Raw genomic sequence first — 18,152 nt, forward strand, 5'->3', positions numbered from 1 at the left:
TGGACATAGTCACATTGTGGGGAAAAGACAGAAAAGAGGCCTGGAGAAATGATTGTGCTGCTAGAAGGGCTGTGGGATGTTGCCCTCAGTCCATATTTGAAGCTGGTGATGGGTGTTGCAGAATTAGGCGATTAAAAAAATAAATGGCTCCAAATGCTGTGGTTAGAACCATTGATTGCTTTAAAGGGGCCCATTTATGGCCATATTCTTCCAACAATAAATGAGGTTTGTCTGAGCAAAAGATTCCTAGTTTTTGTTGTAACAGGCCTCACAAAACAAAACTCAATGAGCTCCTCCCCTACCTGCTCCACCTGGTGCTCCGCCTCGGAACAGCTCACTTCTTTTTGATTGGCCAGCCGCTTAGCGCTAGCGCAAGCTCGAGGGGTAAACGATGCCCCGCCCACATTTAAAAATAGTCTGCAGAGGCGTCAAGATGACAATCAGCTCAACTTGTGATGTAGAAAGTGGAGCAAAATCCAAAGCAACAGCAGAGTAACACGATAAAAGTCATCTGCCGTGTTAGTTGGCATGACATGAAGACATGTTCAAGTCAGTTTTTCATAACAGGGACCCTTTAAAATATAGAAAGTGTCTTTTATAGAAAATTGGATTTGACTTCAAATGAAAATGAGAACTGCGAAACTGTTGTTAGGCCCTGTTTGCACTTGGTCATTTCAAGCGTTTTTCGTATTCCAATCGGCAAAAATCACACAAAGTAACCAAGTGGAAACACTCCAAATCCGTATTGTCATCCGATCACTCAAACCACCTCAGGGAGGTGGTTTCGACGCTTTGCATAGCATAGCATAGCATTCCTCACGGACGTGTGAACATAATGCGATCTCAGTCCACATTAACGACCGCCTACTCCACTCACCTCTCCCGTGTACGTACTTGGTCGGCGCCCCACCTCCTGGCGTCGTCATTGTAAAGTTACAAACAAGAAGCGAAAACAAATAATTTTTGTTAGACTCTTTTATTAGGATGCTAAAAAAATTTAATTCCTCATTAGCGTATTTTGTCAGTGGAGTCAGTGGTTTCCCACATATGAGATTAAATGTGCGACGTTGCATCCAAACATTTGCCAGCCACTGTTGATCCGAAAAAGAAGTCATCACCACTCTGTCCCACCAGTCGTTACTCCTCGTTCGGATCCATACGCAGGAGCTGCAGTAGAATTAAAACGAGTGACTTGATATAGTCCGCAAACAGGAAGTGAAACTAGCTGTAGTTTTGCGCTTTCCTGCCCCTAGTGGTTAAAAATGCACTAATGCGATCACAAGTGGCACGCTCGAGACGCATGTTAATGCCATGTGCGAACAGATTGTGCAACAGATTCAAGATGCGTACTTTGTGATACGATCCCCCAAAACAGTTACAAGTGACCAAGTGCAAACAGGGCCTTAGATTCAGGGAACGATTCGCAATGGACACAAAACTGCTGCAGTGGATGTAATGCTGCCAAATCCCTGTTCAACTAATGTCACAACACACACGGATTCAGTATTATCACTGCTGTCTGGAATCTACAACGATTCAGGCACGAGTCTCTCTCTCTCTCTCTCTCTCTCTCTCTCTCTCTCCAAAATGTGAATTGTAATTGCATGGCAGCGCGATCGTGACTGTGTGATTGCTTCAGTTAAAATCCACACTCGTAAATCAAGCGGCTACCTGCCGAGAATAATTACGACGCACGCAATTGTGTTCCAAACAAAGCCAGGCATCTTGATGGGAAACGACAATATTTCCCACATATATACGAGGTCAAGGTTTACAGAGTCTCGCACCGCTGTTAACACTCTATTTTTTGCTGCCGCCGACACGCAAGCACCTTGTTGGCGACAGGCTGATTTGTGCACCTTGCCCCTCAGTTCGGCGAGCCATTTTCCCCCTGCACCGCTGTGATTGGCACAGCTGCTCTCCCTATATAATGTGATTGGCTGCCAAGACGCAGATAAATCACCGCAAGCTCATTTTTATACTTCCCTCATGCCGCACACACATAACGCACTGCATATATATGGTCATATATATGGTCAGAACATTCAGGCGCGAGGACGAGGCTGACATTGAGCGTCCAGAGAGTTGTGCTTTTCGTGTGTGTGCAAATGCTTTTGGAACAGAAGTGGAAGAGCAGGAAATACAAACGCGGAGCGATCTGGGATCTCTTGCTTCCGTGCCTGTCTGTTCGTACTCTGCTGTGGTTTCCATCAAGATGTTGCTGTGACAGCGGGGAAAACAGGAAAAACAAGCTGCAGGGAGAAGTTTTGTTCAGTGCTTGTAAATAATGTAAAAAAAAACCAAAAAAACACCTTAGACTACCTCCCACTGCAACCAGGAAGGTTTGGTTTACAAATTTAACTTGTGAGGTTTGGTTGGATTGCGGCTCCCAGCTAGCTTAGCTCAATCAGGAAATCAGACAGATGGAGATCCACATAATCCAATGCATCCTGGATGATCACGATACTGCCACGCTCAAGTGAAAAACCGCAGCTAGCTAAAAGCGCCGACATCATCCTTTCTCATTTAAGCTGGCAACATTTTCAAAATTCAAACCCTCACATCAAACAGCGCCCCTCCCCCATCCGCGACGCAGCAAACCTTTCTATCCCTTAAGACGCTGCATCTTTATCCGACGTCTTCAGTTTCTCCCTGCTGGGTTAGGATTTGTGGGCGTCTCTGACAAGTTCGGCGCTGTGCTAACCCTTCCGCCCGCCGGGCGCCGCGTGATGCGTTGTGAGTGACGCTGTGAGTCAAGCGGCCGTGCCACGGTTCAGCTAGGGCCCGCGGCACCCATGAGATTGAGACGGGGATGAGCAGGGTGAAGAAAAAAGTCCAGCTGCAGTCTGCTCGTCCTCGCCGGTCCAGCTACAAAATAACGACAATTTGTTTTTGTTTTGTTTTTCTGGGAGAGCTGCACCTGTGTCAAGATGGTATCCACGCATTGACTCTATAGAAAGATGGGTGGAGTCAACGTGACTTGAAGTCAGTCTTTATTTTGCCAAACCCCGTCTTTTGCAATCAACTTTAGCCATTCCTGCTGGCCAAATGACAGGAAGCAGGTTTTTGGTACTTCTGAGTTGGCCTCCCTATTTGAAACCAGAAGCTCCACCCATTCCTTATATGGATTGTAGCTGTTTTGTTTTTCTTTTGTTTTTTTTAAAAAAAACATCCAAACACTGCACTTCCGTTCTTCTTCGTTAAGTCGCTCAGTTGGTGCTTGGAGGCCTTGAAAGTGGAGTGGACAAACCGAATATGTGACCGGAGTCAAAGCCCAACGCCGCCTCCACCTGCCTGCTGCCCGGGCGCGGAATGGAACCAAACACTCTGGCTGCTGTCATCCATCTCCTTTGCCCTCCGAGAGGACGGCGCTGCCGGATTCAGATAGAGGGGCTGAAATATTCTTTCAATAAAAGGAGGACGCCTCCGACAGCCTGATCTGATTCCACCTGAATGCGCCGTTCTCGCAGCAAACACAAACCCGAGCAGGTTTCCATGCTGCCTCGCCGCCTCGTACAGCCTCACGGCGAATCCACAGGGAGGATTATATTCCCCCTGACAGCTCCCCGTCCATCTCCGTCTATGAACCAGCCTAACTTCTCCCAAAACTGTGGCAGCACACACAGGCGCGATGCTGTTCGCCGCTTTATGAAACTCCCCGTGGCCTCGAGGGCCCCTGGAGCCGTACTCGACTATAAAAAACCCAGCAAGGAATTATTCCAGGAAGAAACCCGGCGTCTGTTTGTCAGGAGCTTACATGTGACTCTGAAAAGGTTTTTTTTTTTTAATTTATTTTACTGATGTGTCTAAATGACAATGACTACGTTAAAACGAGACGAGTTGGACGAACGAACAAACGGTCAAACCACTCGTTAATGGTCTCATCTGCTCAGTCAACCACATGAGGATAGATCAAATTTTCCATTCACAATACAGGTGGCGAGCAATTGAATAATGCGAAAAAGGCCACACATTTTCTCCCAAGAAACACTTCATGCCTCTGTAAGCAGAAGGCTTTTTTTGTTGTTGTTTTTCTTAAGCAATAAAACGAATACGTGATTAAAAGCATATGCTGCTTCCTGGGGAAACAGAAAACTGGAGTGAGCACAGCTCTCTGGGCCGCTGCCCAAATCATCTTCAGAGAGCCGTGAGGGAAGGAAAACGAGCATGAAAACGACAGCAAAACTTGCTTTTTGAGAGCTCCGCTACCAGTAACAGCGGAGAGTTTCAGTCACTCCGCCGTTGTAACGGGAGCTCTGGGTCACGCAATCTCCGAAAAATAAAACACAGCAGCCCTGCGAAGGCGCTCCTGGAGGCTGAATAAACAGCAGGTTTTGTTTTTGCAGCAAAGATAATAAAGCATTTTTATGGAGCCATAAAGACGCCTGTTTAAGACAGCTTTTCCGTGCTCTTTGAGGCTCAGAGCAGAATATTAAACCCAAACGGTGATGGTGCATTAGTTCTACAAACATCACTGTTTGTTTCATTGACTTTTACACGCATAAATCAACATCTTTTCTCATCAAAATGCTAGTGAACAACCTGAAATGGATGTTTTGCCATTTTGTTTTGCCTGCAACACAAAAAAATATTAAAAATTATTTAAATAAATATTCACTCCGCGCACAGAAGCTGCATCCTGTCCAGAGCCCTGCAACGCAAAGAGAGTGTATCACATTCTTAAAGGTGGACGGCAGACACATTTTTCACCAGGTAGCAACATTGTGAAGACGGATGATTGAAGTTTGTGTTTTTCTTTTCCCTTCTGCATCCTATTTTAACTCTCAAGACCAGCTAAACTCTGCAAAGGTTACAGCTACATTGCAAAAGCCCCACGGGCAGCTTTGGCTTTATGGGTTTGATGGCAAGTCTGTTCACATTGGTGATGCTGCCGTTGCCTCTCAGTCTAGACACTCCAGTCCCAAACCAGCACCCAGTGTCACTGCCAGACTGCTGGCAAGCACCACCACTGGGGTAAACAAAGTGTGAGTTTTTTTTTTTTTTCCTGGGAAATATAACTGAAAATAGCAATGACATAAAAGAAAAACATGGCAGTTTTCTTAACCTATGCATGTAGTTTGAAGCCTGCAGGAACACAGGTAGGGTTTGATTTTGATAAAAAAAAAAAAAAAAGAAGATCTTTCGTGTTTCTCGTTTGTTTGTTTGTTTGTTAACATTTACCATTGATGTTGGCCTTGACTATTTCTGCATCTGTAACTTTTGTTTGAAATACAAACATCCCATTACAATGTTCTTTTTAATTCATTTCTGAGTGTGCATTAACATATTTTGTCTACAAAGAGTAGCCAAAAAATTAGTCTATATTTAACACAATTGAAGGCCAGTTTGTTTTCCAAACAATGTGTTCTTCCCTACAATAAAGGCACTGGAAATGATGCAGTTTATCTTTCTTGGCAAGGATACATAAGTAAGCAAGAATCTTTGGAAAAACAACTAGAAAAAAAACTACGATTGCTACATGCTGTGTGTGTTCGGTTTGCTGTGTCAGGTGATCCGACCTGGAGAGGGATGTAAACTTGGAGTGACGGCTGTGGAAATGCAAAGTTTGACAGGAAAGAAAGAGATGTGCTCCAACTATTAACCATAGTTTCCTTCTTAAACAACAGAACAGGATCTTTGAAATCTAGTAATGGCTTTGGAGATTTTCTGTGGCCCATGTTGTGGGTCCAGGTGTATTGCATGAGCAAGCGTGAACAAACTGTGATCGAGGAATTGCATGCGCGGTCGTCATCAGCAGTCAGCGACGTCCAGGCAAACATCCGCTCATTCCTAAGCACTCCGGCTGCTAGTGCTCAGTCAGCGCAGAGCGCCTTGCAACGTCATCCCATCCCACACCACTGCGGAACCCGAAGTCCCAAGGCTGTTCTTTATTCATTCATCAATTCATTTAAAATGCAGCCGCCAGCAGCTCAGGATTAAATTCGGCAGTGACTGCTCCACATGAAAATCAGGAACGGTGGAATTACACCATTGAAAAAAGAAAGAAAAGGAACAGGGGCAGGGGAGGTGGCGATGATAGGCGGAAAGGTGGAGGAGGATGGATAGTACTTTGGATGGATTTAAGCAACGTTTAGTTCGCTGGATTTAGGCGACGCAGCTTCACAGGATCATACCAGCAGCATTTAGACATTTTAGGCGGCGACTGACTACCTTGCGCTCGATGGCACCATATTGGAGTTCAAGAGGCTATCGAAACATTATGCCGGAGAGAGTCGTAACAATGACCAGAGGGGTAATAAAACACATAAAGTCAGGGAGACGGCGAACGAGGGAGATCAGGAAAAAAAAAGAGCCTGGGTGCAAGATAGAAACAGAAAACCATGGACCGAGGACGTGTCCTCTGGCCGCCGCATGCAGCCAATCCAAGGACTTCAGCAGCCGGGAGACAAAGTGGACGTCTATCCGAGAACCCGGCCGAGCTGATAACACGCCAGGCCCCGCCTGTCCCCACTCCCATTTATCTCCGACACTCACGCACACATAGATCAAGCCTGAGACTTCTCTCCTCCAGATTCAACACTCTAATTTGGTTGAGGGCAGCCTTGCCTAGTTATTGATGCTGCCGTAGGTCTGATCCGTCTTGAGGCCGAGACAAGGCTTTAGTCAAGAGGGCTATAACTCAGAGGCATGTGGCTTCCTGTTTGCCCAAGTTTCAGGCCACCGTCGTTAATTTAAAGGCTGAGCAGACAGGCTGAAATTACTGTATCCTCCTAACTTGTTTCATCAGCCCCCCGGAACCGTTGGTGTTGCAAGTGCTCTGAATCTGCGCCTGCATTTTTTAATGCCTGATGTCGGTGTACGACAACGTGCTTTTATAACTTTTTAGATGTCTGCAAAAAATTCCATAATTCCGTCCTCAGGATTATGCAAAAAAGAAAATGAAGATAGAAGCAAGTGAGGACGAACTGGAATGAAAGTCGCTCACTTTTTCTCGCAGTGTTTACAGCGGAGGATTAAGATAAATTCGGTGGCGCGCGTTTGTATGTGCTGGTGTGACATGTGGGATGGATTAAGGAGGTTTTACTCCTGAGTGAGCGTGGCATGCTGGCGCTTCTTCACATATATTTAGTTTCTTATGTGTCTGTACGTCCGGCCATCTGTGTGGGTTTAGCCAGAGGCCGGGAGCGACGTAGAGCTGGAAGGCTGGATGCGGCACTATGTATCAGTGTCTTATCGCTCTGATATACGGCCAAATGGGACAGTGGATGGGGAGGCTGGCTGTGACAGCCGTGATAACGAGCGACGGATGGAGACGGTTGGAAGGGTGCAGAGGAACGCGAGGAACGGGTGGAGGAGCGACGCCGACAGGAGCGGGATCGAGGAGAAACAAAGTGCTCTCAGCGGCAAGGCCTCTAATCATTGATTAGAGAGGTTTATGAGCTCTCCACCTACAGCAGAAGGAGAAATCCCTGCCCACCGTGAGCAAAGCTCCTGCCCTTTCCCATCCCTCTGTCTCCGTCCTCTCGCTTTAATGGCCAGACATCCATTGCTTTAACTTTCCTCTGTTCTTTAACTGACGGCTACGAAAGGTCACCCCCAAGGAAAAAAGGTCTTGTGTTTCCAATCACTCAACAAGAGAAGAGCCACTTTGTCCATTTGAATGCCAAAGGATCAGCGTAGATGATAAGAACGAGGGGAAAAAATGAATGTGGCCTCGTTTTAATTTCTACCACAAAGAGACCCTCGTTTAATTTCGGGTTGGCAACTTCAAAAGCACACAGTGCTGATGAGGTGGAGTTCTTATCGCTAAATTAATAATGAATCTTCTGAATTATTTGCAAAAGAGATCTAGATCACATGAACACATTGACCCACGCTTTGAGTCCGTATGAACTGGGCATACAAACTGTGTAAGAGAATGAGTCTAATGCAGGTCTGAGTGAAGACTTTTGAGTCATCGAATTCAGCTCATCTGCACGATCTGAAGGAAGTTTGGATTGACTGGGATTGGCTGTGTCCACTCTCGTGAGACCTTGACACCAAACCTTACAGACAAACCTTGCAGACTTGAGGAAACGGATGGAGCTACTGTGTGTCTCTGTTATCCAGACATAGAAGAAGGTTGTGTGTCTTGTTGTTTCCCTGCTGGGCCTTTGAGTAATATCCCCCTGTCTTGCTGTTGTTTAAGGCAATAGACTAATCCCCAATTTCACAATATCCTGCAAATTCCAAAACATCGCTCAGCCAAACACTAAAAGCTCACACTGAGGTGACAATTGCTGAAAAAGTAAGAAGTGATCATGAGTTACCAATTTCTGGAGGAAACAAAATAATGGATCTTAAAAAGGTTGGTGGCGTAAGCGAAGAAAGCACAGAAGAAGAGTAATTTCACAGGCCATTGTGAATTTCCATGCAACAGAGATCTCACAAATAACAATAATATGCACAACAAATAATGCACAATAACAGGCTAGCGAACCAGGGATCTTTCAAATCTATGATTTGTAAAACACGCTTGGAAAGAGTGGAAATAGGAGATACTCTGGGGTTTGGATAAAGGGGCAGAAGAATGTGTTGCAACATCACATACATTTCAAGTATAAAGATTTCAAGTGCAGACAGAAGAGAAAGAAAGAGTGGACCCATGTTGGCAGCGTTTGTTTAATCCGCTCTTGTCCCACAAAAGCGGCTCCACTTACGACCAAAGGAAATCAATGTGAGAGTGCTGAGGCAAACAACAAAGACGCCGCTATTACTGTGAGCGACAAGTTCGGGGCGCACGGTGCAAGATAGGAAAGTTGAGTCGAGCGTGGAAGGGAAAGAGCCGAGTGCACATGGACAAACTTGAAAATGAGAAGCCACAGTCAATTACAAATCCCATCTTGTAGTTTGTGTCCACATTGATTTGTCGAGGAGCAGAGGGTCTCTGCTTCCATCGAGTTCACCTATAATTGCACCCACTCTGACCTGCTAATTACTTCACCGAGACCTAGTTGGTCTCACCTAAGTGCACCACCTTGCTATCTGAAATTGTCTCTTTACCCTGAACGTGGGTGGGAGCGGAGAAGAAAGGAAGTGGACGAGGAAAAAAAGTCAGAACAAGGCGGTATTAAGAATGCATGGCGTGTCCCGGAGTAGACGGGGGTGCGCAGATGTAGAATGAAACAACAAGAGACAGACACAGCAAGGACACGGAGGTGTTTATATTCTGGAGACTGTTTCCGGGGAGAGCATGAAGCAGCGCCCGCAACAGTGCGGTATGTCATCCTGGGACAGTGACGAGGTGAATCATTGCTCCGACACTCGCCGAGCTGTACACATAATTATGTAAATTGTCACTGATGAGTGAATCACTCATAATTACTGAGATAATCACGACAGCTATGTTCAATCATTAGAGACACTGGGGGAGTTCACGTACCTGATGGGATGAGCCCAAAGGTCCAGCCGGGTACCAGGATCCCAAAAGGGTTGCTTGTGCCTTTGCCGTCCTTTTTATCCATGGTCACCGATGCTTTGTCCTCCTTCGACTTCGTGTCTTTGGAAGGTGTCCACTGACCTCCAACCACAAAGGACTCAGAAACTGCTGACCTGGATTCTGCCTCCGTGGCATCGACGGCGGAGTCTGACGAGGCTGTAGCCAACTGGATGATGGCCGTGGTGGTCTGAGGCCCCTCACTGGGTGTTGGAGTTGCCGAGATTTGTCCCTTGAGGTCGTCTTCCCGAACCCACGAGATGGAAATAGATGGTTCCTCTGTGCCGGATCTGTCCGTGTTGGAAGCTTCAGTAGTGGGATCCGTCGTTCGCGAGTCTTTGCCCGTCACGACCTCCACGGTGGTCATTGCAGAAGTTGTCAGTGCCTCTATTAAAGGTTCGGGAACAGAAGTCACAGCCCCCTTTTTCTTTGCGCCCTTGCTCTGCTTTTTAAAAACAGAGGTGAGTCCCTGGTTTGCGCTCCCCTCCACCCGTCGCGAAGAGGCAGAGGAGAGGTCGTTGGTCGGTCGGTGAACATAGAGGATCTCTCCCCTGGCTTCTTCTGCCGCTTCTGGTTCCTGGGAGCCATGAGACGGGGTGATGGTTTGCTCAACTAGCTGCCACTGCGACAGAGGGACTTGCTCGGCCACAGTGACAAGCTCGGCCTTGCTTTGGCTGAGCGCGGACGTCGGCCCAGTGGACAGTTGAACTTTTAATCCAATCCCACCAGGAAAGTTGCTCCCCTCACCGCTTCCCTCCACCTCCCTGTCTTCTCCAGATGCAGCTCTGCCAGCTGAAGGGGTGATGGCATCGTCTACTTCTGGTTCCTTTCCCTGGCCAGAGAAGTTATCTGGGTTGCCGTGTCGAAGAGAGCTTGGCAGTGTCATCACCTCAACCGGACCCCCTTTAGCTTCCATGGGTTCCCAGGTAGGACGTTTACCCACGTATGCAACAGTGTCAGGGTGGGACAGTTTCGAGCCTTGGATGGACTCGATGCCCCACTGGAAGTGGTTGTTAGGGGCCCCTCTAGGACCCTGAGGACCATGGATGTTCTTGTATTGGATGGGTGGTGGTTTCTCATTGGGATGTGATGCAATGAATTCTAAAAGTAAAGGACAAACAGACAAGACCAATTCAGAATTATTTTAAATGGATTGTTGATTTAATGCTAGAGTAATTATCAAAACAAGTCCAAAGTTTGTCGCTGACAATCTTCCATTTAACTTCCTTAATTGAAAATTTTGAAACTGCAAATTAAAAACAAATTAAAGGTTGCCTTTTTCATCCAAAGGTAGCAGGATTTCTTGTGTACATCTGTCACAAATATAAAAACACCTACAGGCAGAAGGAAGTGCAATAGAGACTGTCTTTACAGCCATTAAAATTAAGCCTCAAAACATCTTTTTCGTAACTCCAAATAAGCTGTATAAAAGTTTATGGAGGTTTGGGAGGTTCATTCTTTTTTGTCATAAACATATTCCATTCATTTTTTTCCCCCTCATTTTTCCACATTAATTAATCACAGAAAACTCTATCAGTCAGAGTTCTTTGTTGTTCAATGACATCAGGGAAATACTGAAATATGTAGAGAAAAGCAACTGCCAGAGAAATGTGGACAGACACTGTGTGCATCTGAGCAGTAACACTGTCGGAGGCGGACGAGGCTTCCAGTTGCGGGGGAAAAATGTTTTTGCTTTTGAATCCATCTGGGTTAAAATTCAGCACAAACAAGAAGGAAGAAGGGGACAAAAGCAATTTTGTATTTGTCTTCTTCCATGCTCCTTGTGGACTCTTTTACCCGCGGCTGCCGCACGTTGGGACACAATCGCCTGCGGTGAGAAAAACCATGTGGAAAAACACAGGAGCCTCCTGCAACATGATAAGCAAATGACTCTCGGCAGCAAGACTCTGTCCTCTGCCCAGTTTATTCAGACGAAGCGGTCCAGTGTACCTTATCAACTTACGGCTTTTAACCAGACGCTGTCGACACCATCAATTATTCATCCTGTCTGTGACTCACAGTTGCATCCAGTTTTCTTTCTTTCTTTTTTTTTTCTTTAAGGACATCAGCGCAGAGGTCCTGGCCCGTGTTGCCGCCCTAATCATCATCATCGCTCAACTCAGTTAAGATGTCTGAAGAGTACGACACAACCAGTGGGGCGGTGCTGCAACACGACCCAGCACAACAAATTACCATGAGAGGGGAAAACATACACAAATATGTCCATGCATAAAATATTAAAGCGTATGTAAATTATTGAGGAGGTTTTATAGACGCCTTCTGCCGACAGAGCGAGGTTTACGAGCCCGGGGTTCATTTCCATAAGAGCCGCGCAGACCGAAGTAATTGTCCTATTAGTAATCCAAATAGCTAATTACATAGCTTAACTACACAGGCTGATGAAAGTGAGAATAATTAGACACATTATTCTGCTTTGATCTATGTAATGACCCATGTTATAAATAAAATGGCACGATTATGGATGGATTCGGATGATTTCATGCTGCCCTTCAGAAGGGTTCATCTCAGATGCTAAGATGGTAGAAAAAAACAACAACCCTCAGGCCAGCTTTATAGTAAACCCCCTCTTAGATGGTAATTGTGTGCTTCCACTGTGAGTGGTTTGGCTGTGTTGACTCCACTTCACTGGAGAAAACCGGCTGAGAGAATTCCTCGGGTCAGGCCAACATGATATTAAATTGTGAGAATGTAGGCTGACAATGAGATGGACACACAGCGAGAGGCAGCCGGCACCACTGCCGGTTCAGTCCATCTGCAGATACAGCAGCTAATAACAAGGGTCTGAGGGGAAAGTTATTGCGTGCGTGGCCATATAAATCACCTCAGCAGCACCAACAAGTGGCAGCACGCTCAACGCGCTAACCCCACTGTCTTCTATCTCATAAATTCAGTCAACGGGGTGAGACGTGCACGCTTCTCTTGAGAGGTAGTTGTCGTGAGGACTGACCTTGTGAGGCAGCTGCATCGCTCGGACTGCAGAGCTGAAAGCTGGCTGTCCGTTTCGCAAAAGTCGGACACAGAGCGTTTTCAATCTGTTTAATTAGGCTTCTGTACCGGAACAAGCTGCGGCTGAACAAAGATACTAATGAAAATCGCACAAGAAGAACTGCAAGAGGATGCAACGACGGGCTGTAAACAATAGTTGCTGCAAAAATTATTAGCAGTTCTCTACTGGCTTAACCATACTTAGAGAAGTACATTTTCCTGTAAATATGATACAAAAGTTATCCTCCATAGTTGGAACCATCCACTTGGTTGCGTTGCTTACATTGTCGTATATTACGGGGAGAGTTTTTATCCAATCATATTTCAGCCAGCTTGTGTTGCCAGGTTCCATGAAATCTGCCTTAGGCCAGCAGAACTGACAAAGTAGGCTCCTGTCCGCTGTCAGGGAATTGACCTCAGTTATTGAGATAGCCAATCAGATCTCAAATATCCGATGCCATGGCCAACTAGCTGGCTTTACACTAAACTTCACAAGTGCACGTCTTGTGACTGCGCCAATATGTTCAATTGTTGAATAATTTATAAATTCAATAATTTGTTTCGGTCTTTCATACGAAACGGTGACAATGCACAGTTTATTCAACACATTTGGACAAGAGTTTAAGCTCACCGAGTACTTTTGGTGGACTTATTAAAACTTTATTGAGGAATCTCTTCAAATTGCTCTTTTTTGTAAGTTTTGACAGTATCAGTGGCCTTAATTACTTTGGCTTTATTATGATTTAAATGATCCGGAACTACGTTTTGCTCAACTAGGTTCCCTGCTTGAAGGGGATGTAATGTCTAAGCATGATTCTCTATGGATTCTCTATGAGGTGTATTAATTTAGGGTGGACTAAATATGACAACACTGGGATGGCCTAGGCATGAAATGCACGGCTCACCACTAATTAGCAGTAATGCCACACTGACGGTTTGAGTAAAAATGGAGCAGCATTTTTAAGTTAAAGAATAACATGAAAATTTAACCATGGAGAGAAGAAAACAGCAAGTGGCTTTCGCAAGACCGCTGGTCATGAGCCTACCACTTCAGGGCTAAGTGTTGCCTCTCACATCAACAGGAGGTTTAAGGCTAAATCAACAGTTCTGATTGGACAGACTAGTTGTCCAATGTCCAATTAAGTTTTGTCTCTCCTTTCCAAACAATTTAAAAAGGCTTTTTTTCCCGGACAGTTTTGCTGTTTTTGGAACTTTGTCAGTCCATCTGTTGACTTTTCAGACACTTCTTGACTTACATTACCAAGACTGATTAGCAACAAATTTTGTGACTTCTCCAGGTCTTTTGGAGAGTGGAGAGTGAATTAACTATGAGATATTTTAGTGATGTGAAATTAGTTTCGGGGTAGCTGGGCCTTCTGTGAGCTCGCCACAGTCTAAAACACTTGTAAGGTCAGCCTCACTTTGTTACAGAACGGCGGTCCTAGAGCAGCAGCTAATTCAAATCCCTCCATGCATGCATGTGCACAAGCCAGCCGCACAAAACTCATTTAATTTGTATGGCCAAGACTTATATTAAATACACCACTCCACGAGGCTTTTTTAAGTTGACCTAAAACGGTGAGGAAGTCATGAGGCTATAAAAAGTGCAATTCAATGTTTGTTCAGTTTTTCGTAAGTGTTGTTTTAATTCCATTGTGAAAGAAAAAAGATTTTCTAATGTGTTTGTTTTAATTTAAAACATATTCAATGAAGTTTCCTGTTTCTCAAATGTCTTTCTCTGCATATAACAACTAAAATATGCCAATTACTGAACACTAAGCCTTCCACTCACGTCTAGCCACAGCCAGTAGCTATTTTACTTGCTGACGAGTCGGCTACACTGCTCCCCGATGTGTACATTGTGTAGGAATTGGGAGATGTGTTGCATCTTGCACAGCATGTTCTGAAGTCTAAAAAAATCCCATTGCACCATTAGACATTAAGAGGCGTTGAGATCCTGAGTGCAACCGGAGGATCGCCATGATTCAAGCCGCTAATATCCGATGAGGGAAACACATCGGCAGCAGCGCTTCCATAGCAACACAAACGAGACACACAGCTGCTGCTCCTCTCCCGTCTTTCCTTTTCTCACCCACTTACCTCCCCCACCTTTCTGTTTTGCCTCATACTAACGATAGCGATCATTACTGTCTACCTTCGAAAAAGCCCATCTCTAATTGGCAGAGACGCAGACGGAGGTGAGAGCGAGCGCCGGCGCCGCCCGGCCCACCGCGTTAATTGGATACGGGCGTGAATAATGCATGCAGACTCAATGTTCCATTTTTTTTTTTAATGAAAACTGTGGCAGTTTGTTTGATTTTAAGGCAGCGAGGCTGTGAGTGTTTACACTAATAAAAGCCGACAATTTCAAAGTGTGAAAAGTCTATCAGCTTCATGAAATAAATATTCCGTTCATCCATGGGAAAAAAAAAAACCCACCAATCTTAAACCACTTTTTAGTTGCCCAGTGTTTAACCAGCGCCAAACAAGCTTCTTTGTGGCTCTTGATGTCTGCCGTATTCCACCAGAGGCTGTGGCTGCATTTTTTTCCCCCAATTTCGTCGTATATCTCCACTTTTGGCTGACAATCTGTGACTGAGCCTCTCTCTGCTTGCCGCTGAGCCCGATTCAACCCCAGTTCGTCTAATCTCTTGTCATTTTTTCTTCACGCATTTTAAAATAGAGGAGGCAATTTTTTGGGGCCTGATGCCAGGGTGTCGTCAAGGAAAGTTGCCGTCCCCAGCAAGTCGAAATATCTCTGAGTCTGAACTGAACCCACAGAGACCTGCCGCAGCCTTTGAGTGCATTTCCTTTTTATGATTTCATTTGCTGTCTTAGCGTTCCTGCCTTACATCACCCTCTTATAATAGAGACCATCGATGACATCATCGTCGTACAGGAAAAGATCGTGAGAAAAAGAATCCTCAGCTCAGTGTTTTATTTCAGGGTCTTGGGCCTCGTTCTTTTTTTTCTCTGTAACTCCACATTCTTGAGCAAATGTCTTTTGTTTTTCGCAGACTGTGAAAATCTAACATGCTACCATTTTAGCCAGCAAGTTAATCAAATGCAAGCTAACAGATTAAAGAGTCTCTATGCCGCCGATCCTCGGGTGCGGCGTGAGGCATCGCCCTCTTTTGTTTGCAATTACCGTTTGATTAAATCTACAGCAACGCATCCAATTTCCATTTGGAGGAATATATTATGTCCTACTCGAGGGAGAAGAGTGGTGGAGAAGAGACGATAGAGCCAGACTGTTTAAAACGCACAAGATAAACAGATCCTATATTTACCAATGACATTTCAGAGCCTCAGCGGCTCTTTTGGAAGAAAAAAAAAGAACAGCGTTAATTCTTCCTTTTATCTTCCTTAATTTTACACTCAGTTAGCAGTTTTAAGTGTGAAGCAGAGCAAGAGGAGAACACAAACAGGATTTCTTACCGTCGACGGTGGACGGAGGACTGGAGCTTCCAGTCTCTGTGTCGCCTTGCCCTGCTTTTGGCACTGCGGGCACCAGTGGAACCAGCGGTACCAGCGGCTTTGCCTCCTTCTCCCGCTCTGACAGACCTTCACCTGGACTCGAGGCCCCAGCAGTTGGAGCCCAGAAGTCGAAGCCGTCACTCTTGCGCTCGATGATGGCGTTGTCCACGTCGCCCTTCTTCCTGGCGGCCTTGGGGACGGCGAGGCTCCTGCTGGACGTCTCTTCTTCCTGCGTGTGGTTCTCTCCTGCTTTCTCTTCCACCCGCGAGGCTCCCTTCTGTGTCTTCTCCACCTTCTCAGCACCAGTCAAGTACCTGAAGGGCATCATGAGAGACTTCACAAACTCCGCCAAGACGTTGTTGCTCGACTGATGCTGCGGAGTGCCAGGGGACACGGAGGACGAGGTTGGTATGTCAGATGGGCTGAGAGAGCTGCTGTCTTCCTTTTCTTCATGAGCAGAACCTCCGTGGGTCTCCAGCCTGCTGAGGTTCGCCGGGCCAGAGACGCTGCTGCTCTTTGTGACTTCAGACTCCTGGCTCCCTTCCAGGATGGGCAGGCTGGTCGCTTCCTCCCACTCCTCCACGGGCTGCAGGTGGATGACGATGTGCTCCTCAGAGATCTCGGAGGAGTTGTTGGTTTTGGCAAGGGAGTTTTCTTCAGTGTTGTCCAAATCTACCAAGCCTGTCCAGGTGGAGCTCTTCACAAAAGGAGAACCGTGCTTGTCTTCAGGGGCCTGTGCTTCTGGGTTGGCCGTCAGTTGCAGGGCCTGTGCTTCCTGAGCCTGAACTCCTGGCTCCTGGTGAGCTAAAACACACAACACAAGACAAAATGTTGACACTGTACTTCAAATGTGGCTGCTCTCTGTTACCTATGGAGCCAAGATGACATTAAAGATATTAAAGAAAAACACCTAAGTTAAAAATAGTTTAAAATAGTTTATGCCAAATTTGTAACACTGTATCAACGATGTTGTGAATTAAATCTGTGTATCTACCAAGCAAATCGGATGACGAATGGAGTTTAAACAAGAATCCTCAAACAAGATCCATGGATCATTCTTTTCCCCCAGAAATGTGGTGATTCATTTTCTGTTCTGTGCTACCATGTGAAAGGATGAAACTGTCATTTTTTGTCAGAATGTGGCATGTAGAGTCAAATGACAGTCGGGAGGATCCAAATTTCTTTCACTCTTGCTTTTCACTGGAGAAAAACTAAGGTCAGACACACGGGCACTTCAAATCCCAGCAGGTCTCCTCTATCACGTGTGTACTAGACGTACGAGCTCTCAAAAACCAACCGCGTTGTGCAAATGTCACTCAGATCTCTTCCTCAAGCAGGTCACGTGTGGCTGCAAACATCTCCCACTAATTAATCGCCGGCATGGGAGCGAGTCTCCAGACTCTGAACTTTTTTCCATGGTAATTACCGCCGTGACGACGCCTGCGAGTCTTTGTGCCGCCATACCTCTGAAGCAGTAGGCGTCGAACAGAGCCGTGGTGTCGGGGAAGCCAGTGCGGTTGGGGTTGCTGTAGACGGTGCGCACGCCGGGCTCGTCCCCACCGCAGTTCTTCCTCGGCACGTTGATGGGGTAGCGGACGCTGCCGTCGGCCAGCCAGCCGGGGTCGCACTGGTCCAGGCCGGCCTGCCAGGCCAGGTAGAGCTGACCCACGGTGGACAGCTGGGCTCCCAGGGAGTGGCAGTGCGTGGAGGCCGTGGCCAGGCTCAGCTTGTCTGCCACTGCGGAGTGAAAAACCTCTCCTAGATGGCAAGAGATGGAAGAGCGGCTGAGAAGGGCGGCTTTTTGTTTGCGTGTCTCCTTTTGTCTTGTCAATGTCGCCAAACGTAAGGGACGCAAGCTGAACTCTTGACACAGTGATCGACAAAATGTACAGGAAAGTTGTATGACAGCACCTTTCTAGTGATATAAAAATAGACTTTACACAACACTTTTGACAAAGGCACAGAGAAAACAGTTCAGGTGAGGTGAAATGCCGCTGAGGTGCAAAGATGCCATTTGACAATCACAAAGAAGACCTGAGGTCTTAATGAGGTGAATGAGTGGACAGTAAGAGATAGGCTAGAGAGAGGAAACTCAGTGAGACCATGACGAGGTGCAGGGAAAGCAGTGATGACGCAAACAAAACAACGTGAGCAGCATCAGGAAAAGTTCCGGAATTGCTGAAATATTCATGACGGAGCCGCTCGAAACGGGTTTTAAGAGCTGCCACAAAAA

At 46.2% G+C, this 18,152-nt stretch overlaps 2 protein-coding genes across 4 annotated transcripts in view; one reads left to right on the forward strand and one right to left on the reverse strand.

Moving 5' to 3' along the window:
• The window catches only part of borcs8 (BLOC-1 related complex subunit 8), a 288,333-nt gene that overhangs the window by 191,102 nt on the left and 79,079 nt on the right, over positions 1–18,152 (forward strand). The gene's annotated exons all lie outside the window — the stretch shown is intronic.
• The window catches only part of ncanb (neurocan b), a 94,980-nt gene that overhangs the window by 58,565 nt on the left and 18,263 nt on the right, over positions 1–18,152 (reverse strand). For all 3 annotated transcript variants that reach the window (XM_076039396.1, XM_076039397.1, XM_076039398.1), the window contains exons 6-8: positions 17,384–17,677; positions 15,881–16,723; positions 9,383–10,537 (exon numbers count right to left, since the gene is read on the reverse strand). In XM_076039396.1, the coding sequence (XP_075895511.1) occupies positions 9,383–10,537; positions 15,881–16,723; positions 17,384–17,677 (2,292 nt within the window). The remainder of the gene's footprint in view (positions 1–9,382; positions 10,538–15,880; positions 16,724–17,383; positions 17,678–18,152) is intronic.

This window comes from Nelusetta ayraudi, unplaced genomic scaffold (genome assembly GCF_046127955.1).
Source record: "Nelusetta ayraudi isolate G7.1 ecotype Tasmania unplaced genomic scaffold, CSIRO-AGI_Nayr_v1 ptg000059l, whole genome shotgun sequence".
In the NCBI taxonomy this organism is placed as follows: Eukaryota; Metazoa; Chordata; class Actinopteri; order Tetraodontiformes; family Monacanthidae; genus Nelusetta; species Nelusetta ayraudi.